The sequence below is a fragment of the Apium graveolens genome, unplaced genomic scaffold, assembly GCF_009905375.1.
Source record: "Apium graveolens cultivar Ventura unplaced genomic scaffold, ASM990537v1 ctg4471, whole genome shotgun sequence".
Classification (NCBI taxonomy): domain Eukaryota; kingdom Viridiplantae; phylum Streptophyta; class Magnoliopsida; order Apiales; family Apiaceae; genus Apium; species Apium graveolens.
Window position 1 is genome coordinate 31,001 of NW_027418555.1, and position 21,970 is coordinate 52,970.

The 21,970-nt window shown below is 41.0% G+C and overlaps 3 protein-coding genes across 3 annotated transcripts; 2 read left to right on the top strand and 1 right to left on the bottom strand.

Moving 5' to 3' along the window:
• The first annotated feature begins 456 nt into the window (after positions 1–456).
• LOC141701934 (protein IQ-DOMAIN 8-like) lies at positions 457–3,198 on the top strand. Its single transcript, XM_074505569.1, has 5 exons — positions 457–632; positions 733–969; positions 1,820–2,023; positions 2,113–2,226; positions 2,306–3,198. Exons 1-5 carry the CDS (start codon positions 564–566, stop codon positions 2,846–2,848), a joined length of 1,167 nt encoding a protein of 388 aa, XP_074361670.1. The 5' UTR covers positions 457–563; the 3' UTR covers positions 2,849–3,198.
• Positions 3,199–10,311: 7,113 nt separating this feature from the next.
• On the bottom strand, positions 10,312–13,072 carry LOC141701927 (uncharacterized). Its single transcript, XM_074505558.1, has 3 exons — positions 12,670–13,072; positions 11,000–11,529; positions 10,312–10,871 (listed from the first exon to the last, which is right to left on the bottom strand). Exons 2-3 carry the CDS (start codon positions 11,477–11,479, stop codon positions 10,347–10,349), a joined length of 1,005 nt encoding a protein of 334 aa, XP_074361659.1. The 5' UTR covers positions 11,480–11,529; positions 12,670–13,072; the 3' UTR covers positions 10,312–10,346.
• Positions 13,073–13,296: 224 nt separating this feature from the next.
• LOC141701929 (putative late blight resistance protein homolog R1B-12) lies at positions 13,297–15,016 on the top strand. The gene has a single exon (XM_074505559.1). The coding sequence runs from the start codon at positions 13,598–13,600 to the stop codon at positions 15,014–15,016; it is 1,419 nt and encodes a 472-aa protein (XP_074361660.1). The 5' UTR covers positions 13,297–13,597.
• Positions 15,017–21,970: the final 6,954 nt, after the last annotated feature.

A 21,970-nucleotide genomic window follows, 5' to 3' on the forward strand; every position in this document is an offset into this window, starting at 1 on the left:
CTTGAGTTTATATGTTGGTAAAATTGTCGGTGATTCTGACGATTGCAAATACAACGATTAATAGAGAATTTTTAGTCGAAAATATTTGCAATAATCCAATATATAAAATCGCATTTTTGAATTTTTTTCAAGCCGGGCTCGAGTTTATTTCGAACCGAACATTTCAAATGCTCGGCTCTTGCGCATTAAACTATTTTTCCAACTACCCCCTTATATTTGAAGTTGGATCCGCCACTGCCTCTCGTGCATTCATATCAATCTCACCGATTAAAATAACTTAAAGTGACACATCAATTATACCATTTCGAATATATTTTATACCCAATTTTAATGTCGTAATTATATTTCAAAACGTGACAAAAAAGATTATGCATGAGTGGACACTGGAGTAATAAATTTAGTTATAAATACGTAACATGAAAAGTCACACTTTTAAATATATCCGTTACAACTCTCTCTGCATTCAAATTTAAACTTAACAAAAAGATTCACAACGCTCTATATTACTAGCACAATTCCCCTGAAACAACAATCCTAACAACACTCAAATTTGTTCAATCCAAATGGGTGCTTCAGGAAAATGGATTGCTACTCTCATTGGTACCAAGAAGTCCCACAGACCGAATGATCCTGTAAGTTTCTTGTGACCTGTTACTGTGTGTTTTTTTCGATTTTTTCGAGGTTTTTTAAATGTTTTTTTATTTTTTATTGGATTGTTTTTGGACAATGTAGGAGAGAATGGGTGGTGGAAAGGGCAAGAAATGGACGCTATGGAGGAGTTCTTCGTCGGGTGGAGGGACGGCGACGAGTAAATTTGTAGGAGGACGTTTGTCGGAAGCTGCAGCGAGTGAATCTCCGTATATGGCTGCTGCTATGGCCACTGTTGTTCGAGCTCCTGCTAGAGATTTTATGGTGGTGAGGAGACAGTGGGCTGCTATTCGTATTCAGACCGTTTTTCGGGCTTTTTTGGTATTCATTTCTTTCGATTTTTCATTATCTCACTGCTTTACAATATTAGTCGAGTTGTTGCATTACTAATTTACTAGTGTCTAAAGACCGTTTTCGGGCTTTTTTGGTAATCATTTCTTTCGATTTTCCATTATCTCGCTGCTTTGCAATATTAGTCGAGTTGTTGCATTACTAATTTACTAGTGTCTAAATTTGTTGTGCTATTGTTAATTGAATTATTAAATCTCCGAAACTTTTATGTACATTTGCAATACTAGTCGCATTACTAGTTTACTAGTATCTAAATTTGTTGTGCAATTGTTATTTTAGTTAATAAATCTCCCAAACTTTATGTACGTAGTAAATTAGTAATGCAACTGTTAATTATTAGTCGAATTGTTGGATTTACTAATTTACTAGTATCTAAATTTGTTGTGCAATTGTTAATTGTGTTAATAAATCTCCGAAATTTTGATATATATTTGCAACACTAGTTGAATTGTTACATTACTAATTTACTAATAGTATCTAAATTTGTTGTGCAATTGTTAATTGAGTTAAAAAATCTCCGAAACTTTGATGTACTGCGGAGGAGTTCAGTATCTGAATTATAGTTCTGAGGATAATAAAGTCGTGGAATAATTTTTTTTTAATTTACCGGAATCTACCAAGACCTTGATGATTTAGTTGAAGGGCTTAAAGGGATCATATAGACTTAGTAATTTATGTGTAATTTTAGTATTAGTATTGATTTTACATCATTTTGGTAATGTGTTTCTCTGCCCTTTGTTGATTTTGTGTAATATATCTGGTTATAAGTACTGATGATCATTTTTATGTGCTGAATTCTGTTTATCTTGATATGTTTAAGGCAAGGCGGGCTTTCAGAGCTCTGAAAGCAGTGGTGAGGCTTCAGGCTATAGTTCGCGGACGACAAGTCAGGAAGCAAGCTGCTGTGACACTGCGGTGCATGGAGGCTCTTGTTCGAGTGCAAGCTAGAGTAAAAGCTCGTTCTGCATCCTTAGAGGAGCAGAAGGGCGGGCTTAATCAACCTGATCCCATCAAACCCTCGGAGGTATGTGCCTTGTTCTGTCCAGGACACGCGTTGGCCTAATGAAATCATACTTGCTTATCGGAAATTAAATTTGTTTTGCAATTCAACAGGGTGGATGGTGTGATAGTCATGGTACAATTGAGGAAGTGAAGACAAAGCAACATATGAAACAAGCAGGAGCAATTAAGAGGGAGAGAGCAATTGCATATGCCTATTCTCAACAGGTAATGAATGAACTCTTATGGTTTGTTTTATGTTTTGTTTTGTTTTTCATTCTGATGAAATCTAGCTTCTTTGGATCAGCAACTTAGAATGAGTCCTGGTTTAAACTCGAGAAAAAACAAGGTGCTTGCCAGTAGTAAGTCTGATAAAAACTCTGGTACGAGCTGGTTAGATGGCTGGATGGCGAATAAACCATGGGAAGGTAGATCGATGGAAGAATCACAGATGGACTCACCCGATTTGACAACAGTCTATACGAAGAACAAAGAAAATTATAGTGTTACATCCTGGTCAAATTACTCAGAACATGATTCAGTGAATGTCAGACGGAATAACATATCAACTAGAATCTCTAGTAGACCTCCAAGTTCGGAGTTTCTCAGCAGTGACAGCTTGTCATCAATTTCATCCACAACAACTTCTGATACTCCGGGAACTAGCCACAATTTAGCAGAGGGTAACAGTGCTAAACGAGCCAGTTACATGAATTTAACAGAATCAATAAAGGCGAAGCAAAGAGGTTCAGTCGACAATTCACAGTTTTGCAGGAAACCAAGCCCCCTTTCGAAAGGGCTAGCAAGGAGGAATGCTGCTTGTCAATTTCATTCAGTTGATTTGAGCTAGGATGTTTACCATCTCAACTACTTGTCCGTTGGACGATTAGCAATAGGGACAGAATTCAGATGATGGAACTGCAAAAAAAATCAGTTGGATTGGTATAATGTCTAGGATTGGTATAAAGTCTAGGCCTTGGAACAGATTATGATTTAGAAATTTTTGTACTTGCAAGTTGTTACAGTTACCAACAGGCAAGACATTTGGATGAACATAAGTCTTCTTCTTCATATGTTTTGGTATTGCAAGTTGTAATATCCTTTTTATGCTAATGTTCAATATCTTTTGAACAATCTTTATATGTTTTACATGTAAGAAGTTAAGCCAAGCTCTTTGGCTTAACTTATAAGAAGCTTAAAATTAATTGAATGTGTTTTCGCCTTTTTGGCTTAACTGATATAGTCTTGTATGAGCTTAAATGCAAAGAAACTGACAAAGCCCACGAGAGAACGAAAATGGGCCCGCAAGGTTGACTCACTTAGTTAAAGAGAGGATAACTATACTCTTGGTCACGGGTTCGAATCCCACGGGTTCGAATTTCACGGGAGGAGAATTAATTATTATACCTCCTGAGCCAGAGCCTGTCGCTTAATGCGGTTTACCTTCGTTCACATGGTTTGCAGGCTATTGCGTGAGCTCGTAGTGTTTACCCAGTGCACACCCGAAAGGTAGTGGCTGCGGGTTAGTTACGATAAAAAAAAATGGAAGAAGAGGGGGAGTGGAGTATCGAACCCGCAACCTATAAAAATTTAAACGACAAATTATGACCATTATCTGAAAACAGGTCTTGTCTGACGGCTAGAGGAATGTGTGACTTGCATTGCATAGACAGTGAGAAAAGTATGGAATAAGACACAGTGAGAAAAGTATGGAATAAGACATCTAGGAATAAGCTAAGCTGCAACTGCAACTGCAACTGCTATACCTCAAGGTTTGGAATTAAAAATGGATACTTTGTTTGATGGTTTGTTAGCTGAAGTGAACAGGCTTCATACACATTCTGACTGGCTTCCAATAGAAAGATCTCAAATTTCTTTTTATTCTCAACAGCTCAGCTCCTTGTCTAATTCATACCAAATCCTTAAAATTACAGATCATCCTGGATCTTTGTGTTTACATATTCTTGTTAGTAGGATACTGTTGGACCAGGACAAGACGGCCCAAAGGAATTATAGTTAGAATAATCACAATACATTATGTAAAGCCCAAGAAGGCCCAGATTGTAAGGATTGAGCCCATTTGGGACTTAGTATAAATAAAGGACAACAATCCCATTTGAAGGGGTTGGCTAATTAAGCAAAGAAGATCATCTCCTAAAAATATAGACTAATAATAATATTATTGGTACATCATTTGGCGCTAGAAGGAGCTTTGCTTTAAGAAGATCCAACCAGAAGATGATTGTAGAAGAGCTTGATCCGGGAACCGCCGGACCAACTCAGGTAAAGAAGTTGACGGCAGAAGTTGCCGCCGACCCCTCGACCCACGACGATCGCGAGCTTCCAAAACAACCGGCATTGAAGCCGAAGTGTTTGTTCCCTCCACCTGAGGCTCCTCCAGAAGATCAATTTCTAGGATTGAAGGACTCTCTCCAAAGGGACAGAAAAAGAAAAGCTGTGTCAGACCAGCGTTTTAGAGTTCAAACATCTAAAGGAAAAAAAGTTCTCTCGAGCGACGTTCGGCTACATTTGGAAAAGAAAGAAAGGCTAAAAGCCCAAAACCAAGGAAATCCGAAAGATTCCCTTGATTCAGATGAAGAACTCGAGTTTCTAGAGCGCGAAGCTCAGAGATTGCAGGCTAAACTTGAGCGAAAACGTGAGATTCACCGTCTCCGTCGAGAGCTCCAACAAACTACAATTCAAAATGAAGGACAAGATGATGAATTTTATGATGAGGATGATGCGGAGTACGAATATGAGCCCTCGGCGGAGTCAACATATTCGCAACCTCGCGAACGTCGACAGAGGACAGTGTCATCTGCCGATGTCTCACATCAGACAGAATCCACAGAATCTATCTCACGAGGAATTCGCTAAAATGCAGGAAGAAATCGCCCAGATGCGTACCTTGATGAGAAATCAGGCAGGGTTTGAAACCGTTTCTGAGAGCCCCCTATCGTTAGTGCTTGAGAAGGCGCGCATCGACAGGACGTTGAAAACGCCTGCTCTCGATCATTTCGACGGATCCTCGGACCCGTTAGCATTTCTAAATACATTTGACGGCCGCATGGCTTTCTTCGGCCACTCGGAGATCGCTAGGTGTCAGTTCTTCTCCACTTGCCTTCAAGGCACGGCTCTCCGATGGTACAGTAACTTGCCACCTCGGTCAATCGACTCGTGGACAAGCCCGATTTTCCAGCAACTACAAAGGAATCAAAGTTACTGCATCCTTGATGACAATGCATCAACGCTCCGGCGAAAGTCTCAGGAATTTTCTAACCCGGTTCAGGGAAGAGATAGCAGAAATTCCAGACTTAATAGAACAGATGGCTGTCAATTTCCTGACAGCGGGCATCGATAAGTCTAGGCATGGCCTCCTTTTAGAAGAGATCTTTGAAAAAAGGCCGTAAACACTACAGGCTGCGTTCCAGATTATAGAACACCGCATGATGCTTCAAGAAGTGGTAAGCTGTATACAATCTCCACGGAGGTCGTCAAAGTACGAACGACGCCGAAGCTACAGTCCACGATCCCCTGCGAGGGAAAGGCGCCGAGAGCGACGTAGGTCGCCCCCGCCTCGCACATCGGACCTCCCCCCGAGGGATAGAAGAGAAAGGGATTGGCAACCCCACAATCGATCTGAAAAAGAGTTCACGAAACTCAATACTGAGAAAATGACAATTTTGGCGGTGTTAAAAACGGAACCGGACTATCGCCCTCCAAGACCCATGAAACCAGGAAGACCCCCAAGCTCCAGATATTGTGAATATCATGAAGACACCGGCCATACAACAGAGCAATGTTTTCAACTAAGCAATCTCATCGAAGGAAAAATTCGTCGAGGGCAACTAGTCCACTATGTGCAACACGATGATGAACCCAGACGTCGATCGAGGCGAAAACGACCGTGTAATCGACGTTATTTTTGGCGGCGTAGCCGCCGGGGGTCTCTCCCACAACTCTCGCAAGATTTATGCTCGAGAAGTATTTAATGTCAATCCCTCGACAGCTAAACGCCCTCGAGTGAATCCCTCCCCGGTCATCTCTTTCTCGGATGACGATTATCGTCCCGGTCTCATCGAAGGTCATCAAGATGCTCTCGTCATCACAACACGTGTGGGAAACAATACGGTTAAGAAAATGTTGGTCGATAATGGTAGCTCCGTCGACGTGTTATATCACCATGCTTTTTCCCGAATGGACATAGGAGATCGAAGACTCGAAAACTCCCGAACCCCGCTATACGGGTTCACAGGCAATGAGGTTCACGTTGTAGGAACCATCGATATGCCAGTGCTTTTCGGTTCCCCTCCCTGTCAGATTTGGAAAATGGTCAAATTCCATGTGATTAGCGCTTCCTCAAGCTTCAACGCCATTTTGGGACGAACAACGATCACCGCGCTCCGAGCTATAACATCTATCTCCCACTTGAAAATGAAGTTTCCCACAGATTTCGGCGTGGGAGAAATGATTGGTGATCAAGTAACAGCAAGACAATGCTATCTAACCACCGTTTCTCCAAGAAAAAAGACAGAGGAAGAGCTAGAAGTCAATCAAGTACTAGATATCGACCCAAGAGAATTGGTTGACTCATCCACAAGCAATTCATGCTCCCCTCTCGAAGAAACGGAAGATATAGAAGTATTTGAAGGAAACCCAGATAAAACAACAAGAATTGGCAAAAACCTCTCATCAGATCTCAAAAGAGATATCACAAACCTCATTCGGGAATTCTCCGACATTTTCGCTTGGGTCCCGAGAAACATGCCTGGCATCCCAGAGACCACTGCTCGACATTCGCTGCATATCAGTAAAGACACCAGGCCTGTGCGCCAGAAACAACGTATATTCTCGGCCGAGAAAAGAGCAGCCATCGACCAAGAGGTCGACAGACTCCTCGACGCCGGTTTCATCGAGCCCGTGCAATTCCCCACGTGGATATCAAACGTAGTTCTGGTTAAGAAAAGCAATGGGAAGTGGAGAATGTGCATTGATTATTCAGATGTGAATAGGGCGTGCCCTAAAGATTTTTACCCTTTGCCCAATATCGACCAACTCATCGACGCCACAGCGGGAAACGAACTCCTGTCCTTTATGGACGCCTTTTCGGGGTATAATCAAATTAAGATGGATTCCCATGACTGGCAACAAACGGCTTTCATCACTCATAGAGGGGTCTTTGGATACAAAGTAATGTCCTTCGGATTAATCAACGCGGGTGCTACTTTTCAGCAGACAATGGATAAAATATTCTCTTCGCAGATAGGAAGAAACATGCTAATATACGTCGATGACATGATCACAAAGTCAAAAGCTACCTCCGACCACGTGACAGACCTTCGAGAAACGTTCACCAATGCAAGGGCAAATAACATGCGACTGAACCCGGCAAAGTGTTCATTCGGCCTTACTGCAGGTAAATTTTTGGGATTCCTTGTTACCCAGAAAGGCATCGAGGCCGATCCAGCTCAGACAAAAGCCATCCTAGAAATGAGCAAACCAAGATCCATTAAAGACTTACAAAAACTCACAGGGTGTATAGCCGCACTTCGAAGGTTCATTCCTCAATCTTCAAAGAGATGCCTCCCGTTTTTCTCTGTAATGAAAAAAGCTTCCAGATCATCGCAGTTTGAATGGAACGAAGACTGTGAAAAGAATTTCACGGAGCTAAAGATGTTTTTGACAAATCCTCCAGTTTTAACACGACCCTTAACAGGTGAGCCGCTACGGGTATATCTCTCAGCTTCCGACGAAATGGTCGCGGCAGTATTGGTCCGTGTCGATGAGGGAAAAGATATTCCTGTATATTACATCAGCCACTCACTACGAGACGCGGAAACAAGGTACCCTCAAGTCGAGAAACTCGTATACGCTCTCGTTGTCGCGAGTCGTAAGCTACGCCATTATTTTCAAGCGAGGGAAATCCATGTCCTGACCAATCTCCCTCTGAAAAGAATCCTGCACAAGCCCGACATAACAGGCAGGCTCGCAGCTTGGACAATCGAGTTAAGCCAGTTCTACATCGAGTATAAACCTCGAACGGCGATCAAGGCCCAAGTTCTCTCAGATTTCGTCGCCGAATGCCAGTTCCAATCCAAGACGCACAAACCTGAAGAGGACCAGTCTCGTCCGTGGCTTCTGTTCGTTGATGGTTCCTCGACGTCCGGCTCTGGAGGAGCAGGGGTCATATTAATCAGCCCAGGAGGATTCAAAATTCAGCAGGCTCTCAAGTTCGGGTTCTCCGCCACAAACAACGTGGCCGAGTACGAGGCACTCATTGCCGGTCTAAAACTCGCATCCGATCTCGAAGTAGAGGTCATTGACATATTTGGGGATTCTCAGTTGGTTTGCAAACAAATAAGTGGCGAATTTAAGACGCATAATGAAAGGATGGCCCGATATTTAACAAGAACACAAGAGCTTCTTAGCAAATTCCCTTCATGGAAAATGTCAAACGTCGACAGGGAGGAAAACCAGTGGGCAGACTCTCTAGCTAAACTAGCCTCTTCCTGTCTCCCCACTAATCTCAACCCAACTTACGTCGACATTTTGGAAACCCCCTCTATCGACAAAATATCAGTCAATCAAATCCAGGCTAGGTTCGATTGGCGCCAACCCTTCCTTGAGTACATTATTAACAACAAGTTGCCTGAGCATAAGTCCGAAGCCCGCACTCTCATGTTCAAAGCCAGGAAATACTGTGTTGTGGGTTCGGAGTTATACCGACGTGCCCTCTCTGAGCCTCTGCTCCGTTGCTTGTCTCCAGAAGAGGCTCTCCAAGCGATCGTGGAAATACATACGGGAATCTGTGGAGAACACCTAGGAGGAAAAACATTAGCCCTCAAAGTTATCCGACAAGGCCTGTTCTGGCCTACAATCCGGAAAGATTGTGAAGATTACGTCAAAAAATGTCAAGCATGTCAGCTGCACGGAAATGTAAACCGTCGACCCACAACTGAGCTGAACTCTATTCTCAGCCCATGCCCCTTTTTCCAATGGGGAATAGACATTGTGGGTCCCTTTCCAAAATCCAAGAATCAGTGCCAATACATCGTAGTCGCGGTGGATTACGCAACCAAATGGGTCGAAGCAAAGCCACTTGCTAAAATACGAGAAAAAGAGATGATAGAATTCTTTATGGAATACATCGTCTTTCGCTTTGGGATCCCCAGAATCTTAGTTTCTGATAACGGCACTCAGTTTGTAGGAAAGCAATTTGAGGAGGCTCTGCTCGAATTAAAAGTCCAGCACATCAAAGCATCTGTAGCATACCCCCAAGCAAATGGACTAGCAGAGGTAACAAATAGAACCATCCTACAAGGCCTGAAGAAAAGAATTGAAGAAGTACCCCGATGTTGGGTCGACGAACTACCGAATGTATTGTGGTCGTATAGGACGACTCCCCGAAGTGCGACGGGCGAAACTCCCTTCCGACTTGCATATGGAGTCGACGCTGTCATACCTGTCGAGATAAGTCTCAGCTCACCACGGATCGACGTATTCGATCCCGCTCTATCTCTCATCGGACTCCGCCTTCACAATGATCTGTTAGAAGAAACAAGGGAAGAAGCCCGAATGCGGATGGTTGCCCAACAAGAAAAAACTGCAAGGTACTTCAACAAAAAAGTCAAACCCAAAGACTTCAAGGTTAACGACCTTGTCTTAAGAGATTCCGCAGCGTCACAACCCACTGTCTCAGGAAAATTCAAACCAGCTTGGGAAGGCCCTTATCGGATCTCGAGACTTGTAAGCTCGGGGACCTATGAGCTTGCGCACCTCGACGGGAAACCCATCAAAAATGCTTGGAATGGAATTCACCTCAAAAAGTTCTATCAGTAATTTAATCTCAGTTGTAACTTGTTATCTTGAGGCAGTAAAATGCCATTTCAAAAACAAACCCTCGATATAATAGGGGTCGCTACGAGGTTATGATGAACAAATTTCTTTAACTTGGAAAAAGCACAGACTTTCACTTCCTTCGCTCCTTACTTAACTAAAAATAATCATTCATTTCTAAACAAGTGTTTATACAACCACTTCACGACGATGGTCTGGGCAATTAAATCTCTCTCATAATGTAAACACTCGACTACGAAGCTAACAAATGACTTAATGTTTCAAACTCGAGACAAATAGATAGCAAAACCAGCCAATACGTAACTGATTACATCGTAGAAATAAGTTTAAACAATGGATCGCATACCTTATACTTCTTACAAATCCAGGACCACAGTGATTACTACACTTCTCAAGTTCTGGGACTTCCATGATGTTGGTATCAATAAAGCTCTTAAACACTTAAAAAATGTTCAAATTTGATTACAAAAATCACAGGGCATACCCTGCCTTCACGCGTTACCACCCTTCGATGCCAGGTCACGAAGATAGTCATCAAAGGCATGACCCTCGACGGCAAAACCAGCCTCTTCCATCCGCCGAAGGCATCGTCCATAACCGTCGCCCAGAGCACCAGCGATATCTTCAACGGCTTTCTCTACCTCTGTCTTCAAATCCGCATTTTCTTTCACAATCAACTTGTAGGAGCCATCCATTCCTTCGACCTGTCGAAGCAAGCCTTGGCGCTTGCCTTTTTCCTCTTCAAGCTCCCTTTCCACCTCGAGCAGTCGACCCTCGAGCTCCTGTATCCTCCCACTCGACACCTGCTCTGTAGCCTCCATCTCAGCAACCTTTTTCGACAGTGCGGAATTTGCCTTAGTCAAATCAGCCACCCTGTGCTCGAGTTCCGCAAAACCCACCGCAATCTTCTTCTTTTCCCCCTTCAAGGCAGCAACTTCAGCTTCGAGCTTGGAACAAGCCTCACCATCAACATCAGCCTTGTAATCCTCCAGTATATGCATAAAATCGGAAAGAAACTGCAAAACAAAAAAAAGGGGGGGAGACATGAAAACAGGGTCGACAACTATGACTATAAACGACCATGACCGAACATAAAAACAAAGAAACATGCACATTAAAAAGAAAGAGAAGGGAATGAACGTACCCTCCCAGCCCGGCTCTTACATCGATCAACAAGGTCCTCACGCTTCCTCCCATCATAAGCAACCAAGTCCTGAGGTAAGTTAAAGAGGTTAAGTGCCCTCAAGGGCACAGTTGATCCCCCCGTCCATCGCTCCGTGGGCTGAATCTCGACCCTCATCACCTCTTTCTTCGACCGAGGGTCGACGGTCTTCCCATAAACCCTTTCCCCGGCAGTGGCCACATCTTTGTTCACACCCTCGAACCCGACCCCCCGGCCTCCAACAGCCACTTCATCATCCTCCCTCCGAAACCGCTTTCGAGGGTTGCCCTCCACGCGGACAAGATCTGAAACAACCCTCTCATTGTCTTCAATTACCTTGTTTCCCTGGTCATCAAGCAATTCAATTGAAACTGAATGAGGAACCCCCGACGGTCCAGCCCTGGCCGCATCAGCAGGCTTCCTCGCAGCACGCTGCAATAACAACATCATCGCCTTGTCCATTCCTCCTCGAATCCCTCCGTCTAAAACCTTTTTAAGTGAGGCGCCTTCCACTACAAAGAAACAAACAAAACCATAAGTCAGCCATCCTATATATAAGCACTTACGAAAATTAAAATAAGCAAGAGCCGACAATGACAAGTACAAAAACTAAGTACGTAAGCAAAATAAGGGCAATAACAATTAATACATCCCCCTTACAATCGTGCATCTCTAAAAATCTAGAGTCCTTCAAATCTAAGTGCGTATACCATGTCCTCGACCCATGAAACTCATCGAGGTAGGCAGTATCGTGCTTCTCCATGTTATTCAAATAATCAATCGTGCCCTGGCTAACTTTCCCGCAAGGCTTTACAAATTCCAAGTCAGGACCCCCAACGTACAACCATTGCGAGTGATAACCAGAATTCGATGACCTAACACTAACAATCTTCATCCGTCGATGTCGGGAGTCGAAATATACTTGGCCACCATAGTACCGCACACCATAAATAGAGAAAAACAATTTCAAAGTCGGTGATCGACCCTTATCACAGCACAGCGCCACGAAACCACTTAACTGAGCAACAGAATTTGGTGTCAGCTGCCCTAAACCACAACCGATAGCCTCATACATCGTCAGGAAGAACGGATGCATGGGCAAACGAAGACCAAACTGAAACATTATCATCGCAATCCCATGCATCCCGAACTCGGGCATCATCCAAACCCTCTCATCTGCTGTCGGCACTCGGTAACGGTAGCCGTTAGACAGGTCGATGTACTTCTCCAACTTACTCGCAGGGGGGTCGACGGTGATGTAATAACTAAGATAGTTTAAACTAGGTTTGCTCTCAAATTCGATCCTACCTAGTCGAAGACTTTCCTCGACCGTTCTATTCCTAAGCTCCAGGGTACGAGGACTTAAGGGCGGAGAGGGCATAGGACCTGGAGGCACCCCCCTCAAAAACTCATCGCTTCCTAAGAAATCAAAGGATCCACACTGACCTAGGTCCGGGATCTCTAGATTATCCAAGTTCAAAACAGACTCCTCGTCACCCTCCTCTAATGGTCGCTTCCCGGGGTCCCGGTTGGTGGCACTATGCGACGACGACGACGAAGGAAAGTCGGCCATTATAAATCGGTAAACTATAAACACGACCGACCCGCAGATAAAAAGGAAAAGGAATAGAGAGAGAGAGTAGACGACTTACAGTGCGAGCCCAGAACGCGCTGCAATCCCCTTTTAGATACCTGGAGAGGAAGTCGAAGAGGTTAGCCTGGAAACCTGCAAAAACAAAAAAAAAACCTGGAAAAATAAATTCAAAAACACACATGAGCGGATATATACCTTCAAAAAAAAAAAAAAGCATTACGTTCAATTCCTTTCTTTTTTCGGACACACACATTTGACTCCTATCTCGAATTAACAGTTATTTCTTATTTTTCTTTTGCTTCGTTCGTTCGTTTTTTCACTAATTTTTCCCTTCATTTCATTATCCTGTCCGGTCACTAACTTTATTCAGGTATCAAGACAAAAACCTCGGAATTCAAAGCGCAAGGGTGGAGAGCACGAAAACGCAAATCTAAAGATATCGCGCAAAGCAAGGAGGGGGACTAATGTTGGACCAGGACAAGACGGCCCAAAGGAATTATAGTTAGAATAATCACAATACATTATGTAAAGCCCAAGAAGGCCCAGATTGTAAGGATTGAGCCCATTTGGGACTTAGTATAAATAAAGGACAACAATCCCATTTGAAGGGGTTGGCTAATTAAGCAAAGAAGATCATCTCCTAAAAATATAGACTAATAATAATATTATTGGTACATTAGATACTTGAGCATAAAAAATTCAGACAGGCCAGCGTTGACTATTTTAATGATCCCGATCCTCCTGATCTCTCCCTTGTTGGAGACCAACTAGCATTTGAAGTGGCCCAGATTTTCGATATCTCCCTGAAGGATTTTAGGAAGGCATCTCCGGAATTTGCTTCCAGGTACTTCCATTTTGACAGGAATAGATATCAAGAACAAGTTGATGGGGAAGTTTTTGTTGGATTCCATGACGAAGCTGGTAAGTTACTCCAACAGCTTGCATCTATCACAAGGAGAAAGCTTGAAGTTATTTCCATTGTGGGGATGGCTGGACTTGGTAAGACCACATTAGCTACTCGACTTTACAATGATTCTTATATAGTGTCATACTTCTATGTTCGGTCATGGATCACTATTTCTCAAGTATATCACAAGAGGGATTTATTACTTGACATGTTAAGGTCTGTTGTTGGGATTACTGATGAAGTTTGTGTTATGAATGATAATATGTTGGCCCAACTCTTATATCGTGCTTTAATAGGTCGGAGATACCTTATTGTAATTGATGATATATGGAGCAGTAAGGCCTGGGATGATATTAAAATTTGCTTTCCAGATGACAACAATGGGAGTAAAGTTCTGCTAACCACCCGGTTCAAAGACGTTGCTTTGCATGCTGAACCTGGTGGGAATCCGCTTTGTTTGCGTTTTCTGACTGAAGAGGAAAGTCTTGATTTGTTAAGGAGGAAAGCTTTAATAACCCCAAGATTTTTTGACTATTTGAGTTTAATTGGAAAGAGCATAATAAGAAAGTGTCATGGTTTGCCTCTTGCAATTGTTGTAATTGCCGGACTACTAAAAAATAATCCGGAGAGAGATTGGTGGTTACATGTTGCGGAAAGTGTAAGTTCATACATTGTAACTAGTGAAAATCAGTGCATAAGTACACTAGCTTTGAGTTATGATCACCTGCCTCAACACCTGAGACCTTGTTTTCTCAGTTTCGGAGCATTTCCAGAAGATCATGAAATTCCAGTGCATAAGTTGATTTGTTTATGGATTGCAGAGGGATTTATACATCTGAATGGCACAAATAAGATCTTAGAGGATGTTGCAGAGGATTACTTGATGGATCTTATCAGTAGAAGTTTGGTTGTAGTTTGCAAGAAAGGGTTAGATGGTTCCATCAAAACATGTCGAATTCATGACCTCTTGCGTGACATTTGCTTGAGTAAAGCTGAGGAAATAAACTTTTCATCAAATATGCACAAGTACAATAAACACTCTTTTTCATGTTCTCATTCTTCAACAAGTTCTACTAAATCCCAGCTTTCGCTTAGTACTAGTGCCGTCCTTGCTATTCCACCTAGCTGTTCTTGCTATTCTTCGGAGGTCTCCCATACATTTTTTAAGGATGTATCAATTATATGGGATACCTCCAAACTTATTAGATCTTTGGATGTATCATCCATAGAATTGTTCGTGTTTCCAGATGAATTATTGCAGCTAGTACACTTGAGGTACTTAGAACTTCGCTTTAGGTCCGGGAACCCTCCAGAATGTATATCTGACCTTAGAGAACTCCAAACACTTATCATGTCATCAAGGATAAATATGGTTGTTCCAAAGAATATGTGGAAGATGATAAGCTTGAGGCATCTTTGTATCAAATCAGGAGAAAATCCTGTAAATTTTTCCAGTTTTGAAGAAGATCTCTGTGAAATTCGATGGCTCGATAGATAAAATAATATTCTAACTGTCAAGGCAAATGGGACAGTCTCTTATGCAAATGGGACAGTTCCTTTACAAATGAGACAGGGTATGAGACAGTCTCAATTACACTGCAGAAAATAAATAACAGAAATAAAATGCAGAATGCTGAAAACTGAAAAGTAAAAACACCAGAAGTTTTCACTTGGTTCGGCCCCTACACCTAGTCTATGGCCTACATCCAAGTCCCCATGCCAACTAGCATAGAGAATGTATTATATCAACTTTAATAAAAGAACTTACAATCTTTTCCTTGATTACAAATATAGCACCTGAAAGAAACCCTTTCCCAAGCTACCTTGCTACCTAGCCCACTGCTATTCCTTAGCCTTCTAGCTACCTTGCTATACTTTGAAATCAAGCTTGCCACAACCCGGCACAAAGTTGATATGAATACACTATTCAGTTACAAGAATAAACAAATTGATTACAACTCAAACTAAGTTTCTTGTTTTTCTGGATATGAATATCTCGGGTATGAAACAAGAAAATGATTTCAGATGATGAAGGATTCTCGTGAAAGTGTTAGCTTCAAATCTGAAATGAAGAGTTGTATTTATAAGCAAAGTTCTAACAGATTTATTTTCAAACACAAGATAAGATTGGAAGATAAGTTTGTTTGAAAATATTTGAATGAAACTATTAAACTGATCTGTTAGTACGTTTGAAAAAGAGATAAATCAAGTAAAGAGATAAGGCTTGAGAGATTTAAACTTGATTTATAAGATAAGGTGGTGAGTTTGTTTGAGATAAGGTTTATCCAGATAAACAAGATATACATAAAACCCTAACAAACCTAATCCTGAGAAATAGCCACCTGGAAAATCTGAAACACTGCAATCTCTGGACTCTAAACTGCTGTTATGTTGCAATCTGAATATCATCATAAACTCGTAGATTAACATTCTCCCCCTTTTATGATGATGACAAAGAGAACATAAATGCTCCCCCTATCAAAAACACTAAAGGCCTGTAAAACAAAGTTAGAACCAACAGAATATATTGCAGTTTATGATATGTGCAATTATTATGAGAATGAGACAACTAAAGAATGAATGAGACATCAGAACAATATGCATAAAAGAAACAGTCTCAAACATTAAACACTTAAAACAAAAGACAACCCATCCATAAACCAGGATGTCCAGTTGCAATTGTTATCTAATCACATAAACGAATCCAGAATATCAGTTAATCACCCAACAAAACACCCATCAAAGAAACATAGTCTGAAAACCCAAAAACGTCAAAAACATAAACACCCATCACAAAGTCATCCAAAAATATCAACATCCATCAAAAAGAAAAGTCTTAAAATCAATATCAATATCAAAATCAATATCAAACATTTCTCCCCCTTCATCATAAAAGGGTCCTTCAATCAGAATCGTCATCAACAAAAACTGGAGCCTTGCCTTTGCCTTTGCCTGAACCAGAAGCCTTGTTCTGGGATGAAGGAAACACCGGAGCTGAGCCGTACTCTGAAAATAGCTTGTCAAAAGCTTCCTGAGCTGGTGCCTTTCCGTCCCTTTCACGAAGCCAGTCAAAAATCTTTGCCTTGTATTCTTCTCTGGTCATGCCAAAAACTGAAGGAGGAGGAATGGCAGGGAGTGGCAGAGGAGCAGTGATTTCTTCTAAAGTACAATCTCCAATCCAGTCTCTTTTCTTGTGCCAATACATCTTGCTCTTGTCTTGCATGGCTGACAACTGCTGAGATAGAAATTTAGTCTCTGACCCAAGCTTAAAAAACAACTTAACAAATTCCTTTTCCCATGCCTTAGCAGAGGAAATCATCCCTTCCTGCAAAGTCCCAAACTCAAAATCTATGGTCTTAGACAACTTGACATCGGAAGTATGCAATACAGAGAGTTTAGCATTGATATCATCCAAAGACGAACAAACATACTTCCTAAACAACTCAAAAGAAGCATTTAGAATACTAACTTCAGAAGTAAGTGATCCAAGAGTTTTGACAGAAGCAAAATGCTGATTTAGATTAGCCAAAGCAGCAGAATTTTCATTTAATTTGATCAACAGAGAATTAAGAAGAGTATTGGTAGGCTGATCAAAGGGGTCTGAGGCATAATTAGGAGACTTAGGAATACCACCAACATTCCTAGAAGCATCATCAAAAACTAACTCATTGGACTCAGAGACAACTAAACCATTTAAGGTTAATACTGACAAGTCAAAAATTACGGAAATCTTATCAGACACAGAAGCAGGGGTCAAGGCACAAAAATATTCAAATACTCGAGACAAAAGGCCAGGGTATGGCAAGTGCATAGAACCATGCTTGGCACAGTGACCCATATTGGATATAATCAAGGAAGCAACATTGCACTGAATCTTTTTAACAAAAACAGACATAAGAATACAATCTTGGAAAGTGACTCTATCACGACCGGATTTACGAGGCATAACATTCGTATGAAATAAGCGAAACAAAACAAGAGAAACTGGGGTTAAATCATTTACCGAAGGTTTGACTGACACCGAAACAAAATTGTCACCAAGAATGACCTTGAGCTGTTCCTCGTACTGGAGACCAGGAATGTCTTGAAACGCTTGATGAGTTGTCGACGGACAAACTCCCTTGTCAGAAACACCAGTAAGTCGTGCCAGAAGATCCGCTTTAAAACAAACAGGATTCCCTTGGACTTCTGAGAACACAATATTTCCATCCAAAATACGTAGCTTGGCGTAGAATTCTTTCACTAACTCGGGATAAATAATCTCCGGGGGCGACAACAATGACGAACAACCTACTGAATCAAACAAGTCCACAATACCGATTTTCTTCAGAAGATCCAGATCACACAGGCGTTCCTTCAGAATCAACTTTGACATCACTTTCGTCGAAGTAGTCTCCTTTGCATGTCGCTCAAAAGAACTATCAGACATTCCGCTTGATACTTCCGGTTCAAAATTACCGACCCGTTGACGCTTGGAACCTGAAGCCGCATCAGTTGGGGTACGTTGAACGGTAGATCGAGAACGGGTGAAAGGGGTAGATTTACGTGCCATGGATAGAGGTGAGAAAGTAGAAAAGAAATTGAGAAAGGTTTTTGATTGTGTTTAAGAGAGAGAAGGTGAATAGGAAACTGAAAGGGTTAAGAAGATGAGTTTAAATAAAAAGTGAGAATTGAAGAGATAGAGATTGAAAAGAAGTCGAAGAGATGCAAGACAGAAGTTATGTACTGAAAGAGTAATACATGCACGAGTTTCAAGGATATGAAAAGTCTAATCAAAAGATTTACAAAATCTAATGCTATATACACGCATAAACACACGGACAAATAAAATAAAAAACACAAATTCATAAACCGGAACCTAATTACTCAAATAATAAATACACAACATATATTTAAGTATTATGACATAATTCATATTTAAACACATAAATTACATAAAATCACGTAATAAATTACAGAGAACACATACCTAATTCACGACGCATTTTACAAAATCTATCTTCAGCTAAATGCTTAGTGAAGATATCTGCACGCTGTTTCTCAGTAGAAATATAAATAAGCTCAATATTACCTTTAGAAACATTATCTCGTAGAAAATGGTGACGAACATCAATATGCTTAGTACGAGAATGCATAACAGGATTTTTAGAGATATTAATTGCAGAGGTATTATCACAATAAATAGGAATATTTGAGTAAGAAATACCAAAATCCTGCAATGTTTGTTGCATCCACAAAATTTGAGCACAGCAACTTCCAGCTGCAATGTACTCTCCTTCAGCGGTAGAAAGAGCTACTGAAGTTTGCTTTTTACTATGCCATGCAACTAAACAATCTCCTAAAAATTCACAAGCACCACTTGTGCTTTTTCTATCAACCTGTGACCCTGCATAGTCAGCATCTGAAAAACCGATTAAGTCAAAAGAAGAAGAGCTTGGATAAAATAATCCCAAGTCACTCGTACCTTTCAAATATTTAAAAATACGTTTAACGGCATTCAAATGAGATTCTTTAGGTTGAGATTGAAAACGAGCACACAAGCATACACTATACATAATGTCAGGTCGTGAGGCAGTTAAATATAACAATGAACCAATCATACCTCGAAATTTAGTGACATCTACAGGTGTACCTTGTTCATCCTTTGTAAGCTTAACTGAAGTACTCATCGGAGTTGATTTAGGTGTGACATGATCAAGTGCAAATCTTTTGAGTAGATCCTTTATGTACTTGCCTTGGTGAATAAATATTCCTGCATTAGACTGATTAATTTGCAAACCTAGAAAGTACTGCAATTCACCCATCAAACTCATATCGAATTCCTTATGCATGCAATCAGAAAACCATTTACACAGAGATTCGTTAGAAGATCCAAATACTATATCATCAACATAAACTTGTACTAAAAGAAAGTTATCACGTTTATGAAAAATAAAGAGAGTTGGATCGAGTGTACCATGAATGAAACCATTGTTCACAAGAAATTGACTGAGACGTTCGTACCAACAACGAGGGGACTGTCTCAATCCATAAACAGATTTCTTGAGCTTGTAAACATAGTTAGGGTACTTCTCGTGAATGAAACCTGGAGGTTGCTTCACGTAGACTTCTTTCTTGAGATAACCATTTAGAAATGCGCTTTTGACGTCCATCTGATAGAGCTTGAACTTCTTGTGAGCTGCAAAAGCCATTAAGATTCGAATAGCTTCTAAACGAGCTACTGGAGCATATGTCTCGTCGTAATCGATTCCTTCTTGTTGGTTGTATCCCTGAGCAACCAAACGAGCTTTATTTCGAATAATGTTGCCATCTTCATCCTTCTTATTCTTGAAAACCCAGCGAGTACCAATGATCTTGGCATCCTGAGGAAGTGGGACGAGTTCCCAAACATCACAACGCTCGAACTGGTTCAATTCCTCCTGCATTGCAACAGACCAGTGTTCGTCTGCAACTGCTTCTTGAGCATTCTTTGGTTCGAATTCAGCAACAAAAGCACAGAATGCACATAGATTATGAAGTCTGCTTCGAGTAGAATTCCCTTGATCTAAATCAGTGAGAAGATTATCTGGTGGATGATTCTTCACAGTCCTAGAAGACTTAGGAAGTTGAATATTACTCATTTCTTCCTCATTAGAATTATCTGCCTGGAAATGAATAGGAGTTGTCTCATTCAAAAGAGACTGCCTCATTTCCGCTTGTGAAGATTTATCCAGAGGAGTAACAGAATTCACATTTGAAACACTATCGGGAGTCTTTGGAGAGCCAGAAGATTCATCTGAAGCTTGAGTAGATCCTGAAGAATTATCAGAAGACTGAGATGGACCTGGAGAGTCTTGACTGTTTGATTTGTCAGAATGAGACTGACTCTTTTCGGAATGAGACGATAGATCCGCAGTGTCTTCATCAATTTGAGATATATTCCTTGAGGATTTATTGAATGTAATATTGATGGATTCTTCTACTTTGTTCTTGACAGAATTATAAACATGATAAGCTTTGCTTGTTGTAGAATATCCCAAGAAGATTCCTTCCGCGGATTTCGCATCGAACTTGCCTCGATTATTTTGAGTATCTAAAATAAAACACTTGGAACCAAATACTCGAAAATAACTAATGTTAGGAGTCCTTTTCTTAAGCAATTCATACGGAGTTTTAAGCAAAATAGGACGGATAAGTACTCTATTTAAAACATAACAGGAAGTGTGTACCGCTTCAGCCCAAAATTTTCTTGGAAGCTTACTCTCATGCAGTAGAGTTCTGGCAGTTTCCTGTAGAGTCCTGTTCTTGCGTTCTACTACTCCGTTCTGCTGAGGAGTTCGAGGAGCTGAGAATTCATGAGTGATTCCTCTTGATTTACAGAAAGTTATGAAATCCTTCTCGAATTCACCTCCATGATCACTACGAATAGTCTTGAGCTTAAATGAATACTTAGTCTCAAGGTTAGTAATAAGTTCCTTAAACTCAACAAAAGCTTCATCCTTAGTTCGTAAAAATAATACCCAAGTGAAACGAGAATAATCATCAACTATAACAAAAGCATAATTCTTACCTCCTAGGCTTACATACCTTTCTGGACCAAAAAGATCTAGATGAAGGAGCTGCAAAGGAACAGAAGTTGATACTTTATTCTTAGCAGTAAAGGAAGTTTTCACCTGTTTTCCAAGTTGGCAAGCTGAACAAGGTTCTATTTTCTTGTACTTCAGCTTTGGTAGACCTCGAACCAGATCATGAGAAGATATCTTCCGAAGAAGATCCATGTGAACATGGCCAAGACGTCGATGCCAAAGATACTGTTGATCTTGAACAGTAGCAAGACAAATTTCCTCCTGCTGTTCATCAAAATCTAATACGAAAATATTTCCTTTTCTTTTGGCCACTAAAGCAAACTCGTTAGTATGAGTACCAATATAGCATACATCTTTATCGAACTTAACCTTATGACCAGCATCAGTAAGTTGACTTACACTAATAAGATTATATTTCAAACCATCAACTAAACGAACATTAGAAATGGCAAACCTGTCATTACCAATAGTGCCTTTTCCAATAATTCTGACGGTGTTTGAATCTCCAAGAGTAACTAAGCCACCTTCCTTGGCCACTAGAGATAAAAACTTTGATTTATCACCCGTCATGTGACGTGAACAGCCACTGTCGATGATCCATTTATTTCGCGGAACATGGACCTTCAAACAAACCTGCAAGAATTGCTTTATGTCTTAGGTACCCACTTAACCTTGGGTCCTGGTTGGTTAGTATCACAAATCTTATATAAATGTCTATCTGATTTCTTAATCCACATCTGAACGATATTAACAGAAGTATTAGCAGATTTATATCTAGCAGACGATTTATAAGATGAGTTAGAAGAGTGGCCCTTGATACCACATAATCTAGATTCAGATGTAGGGTGGCCAGCTTTCCCACAATCTTGACATTTCTCATAAGGCAT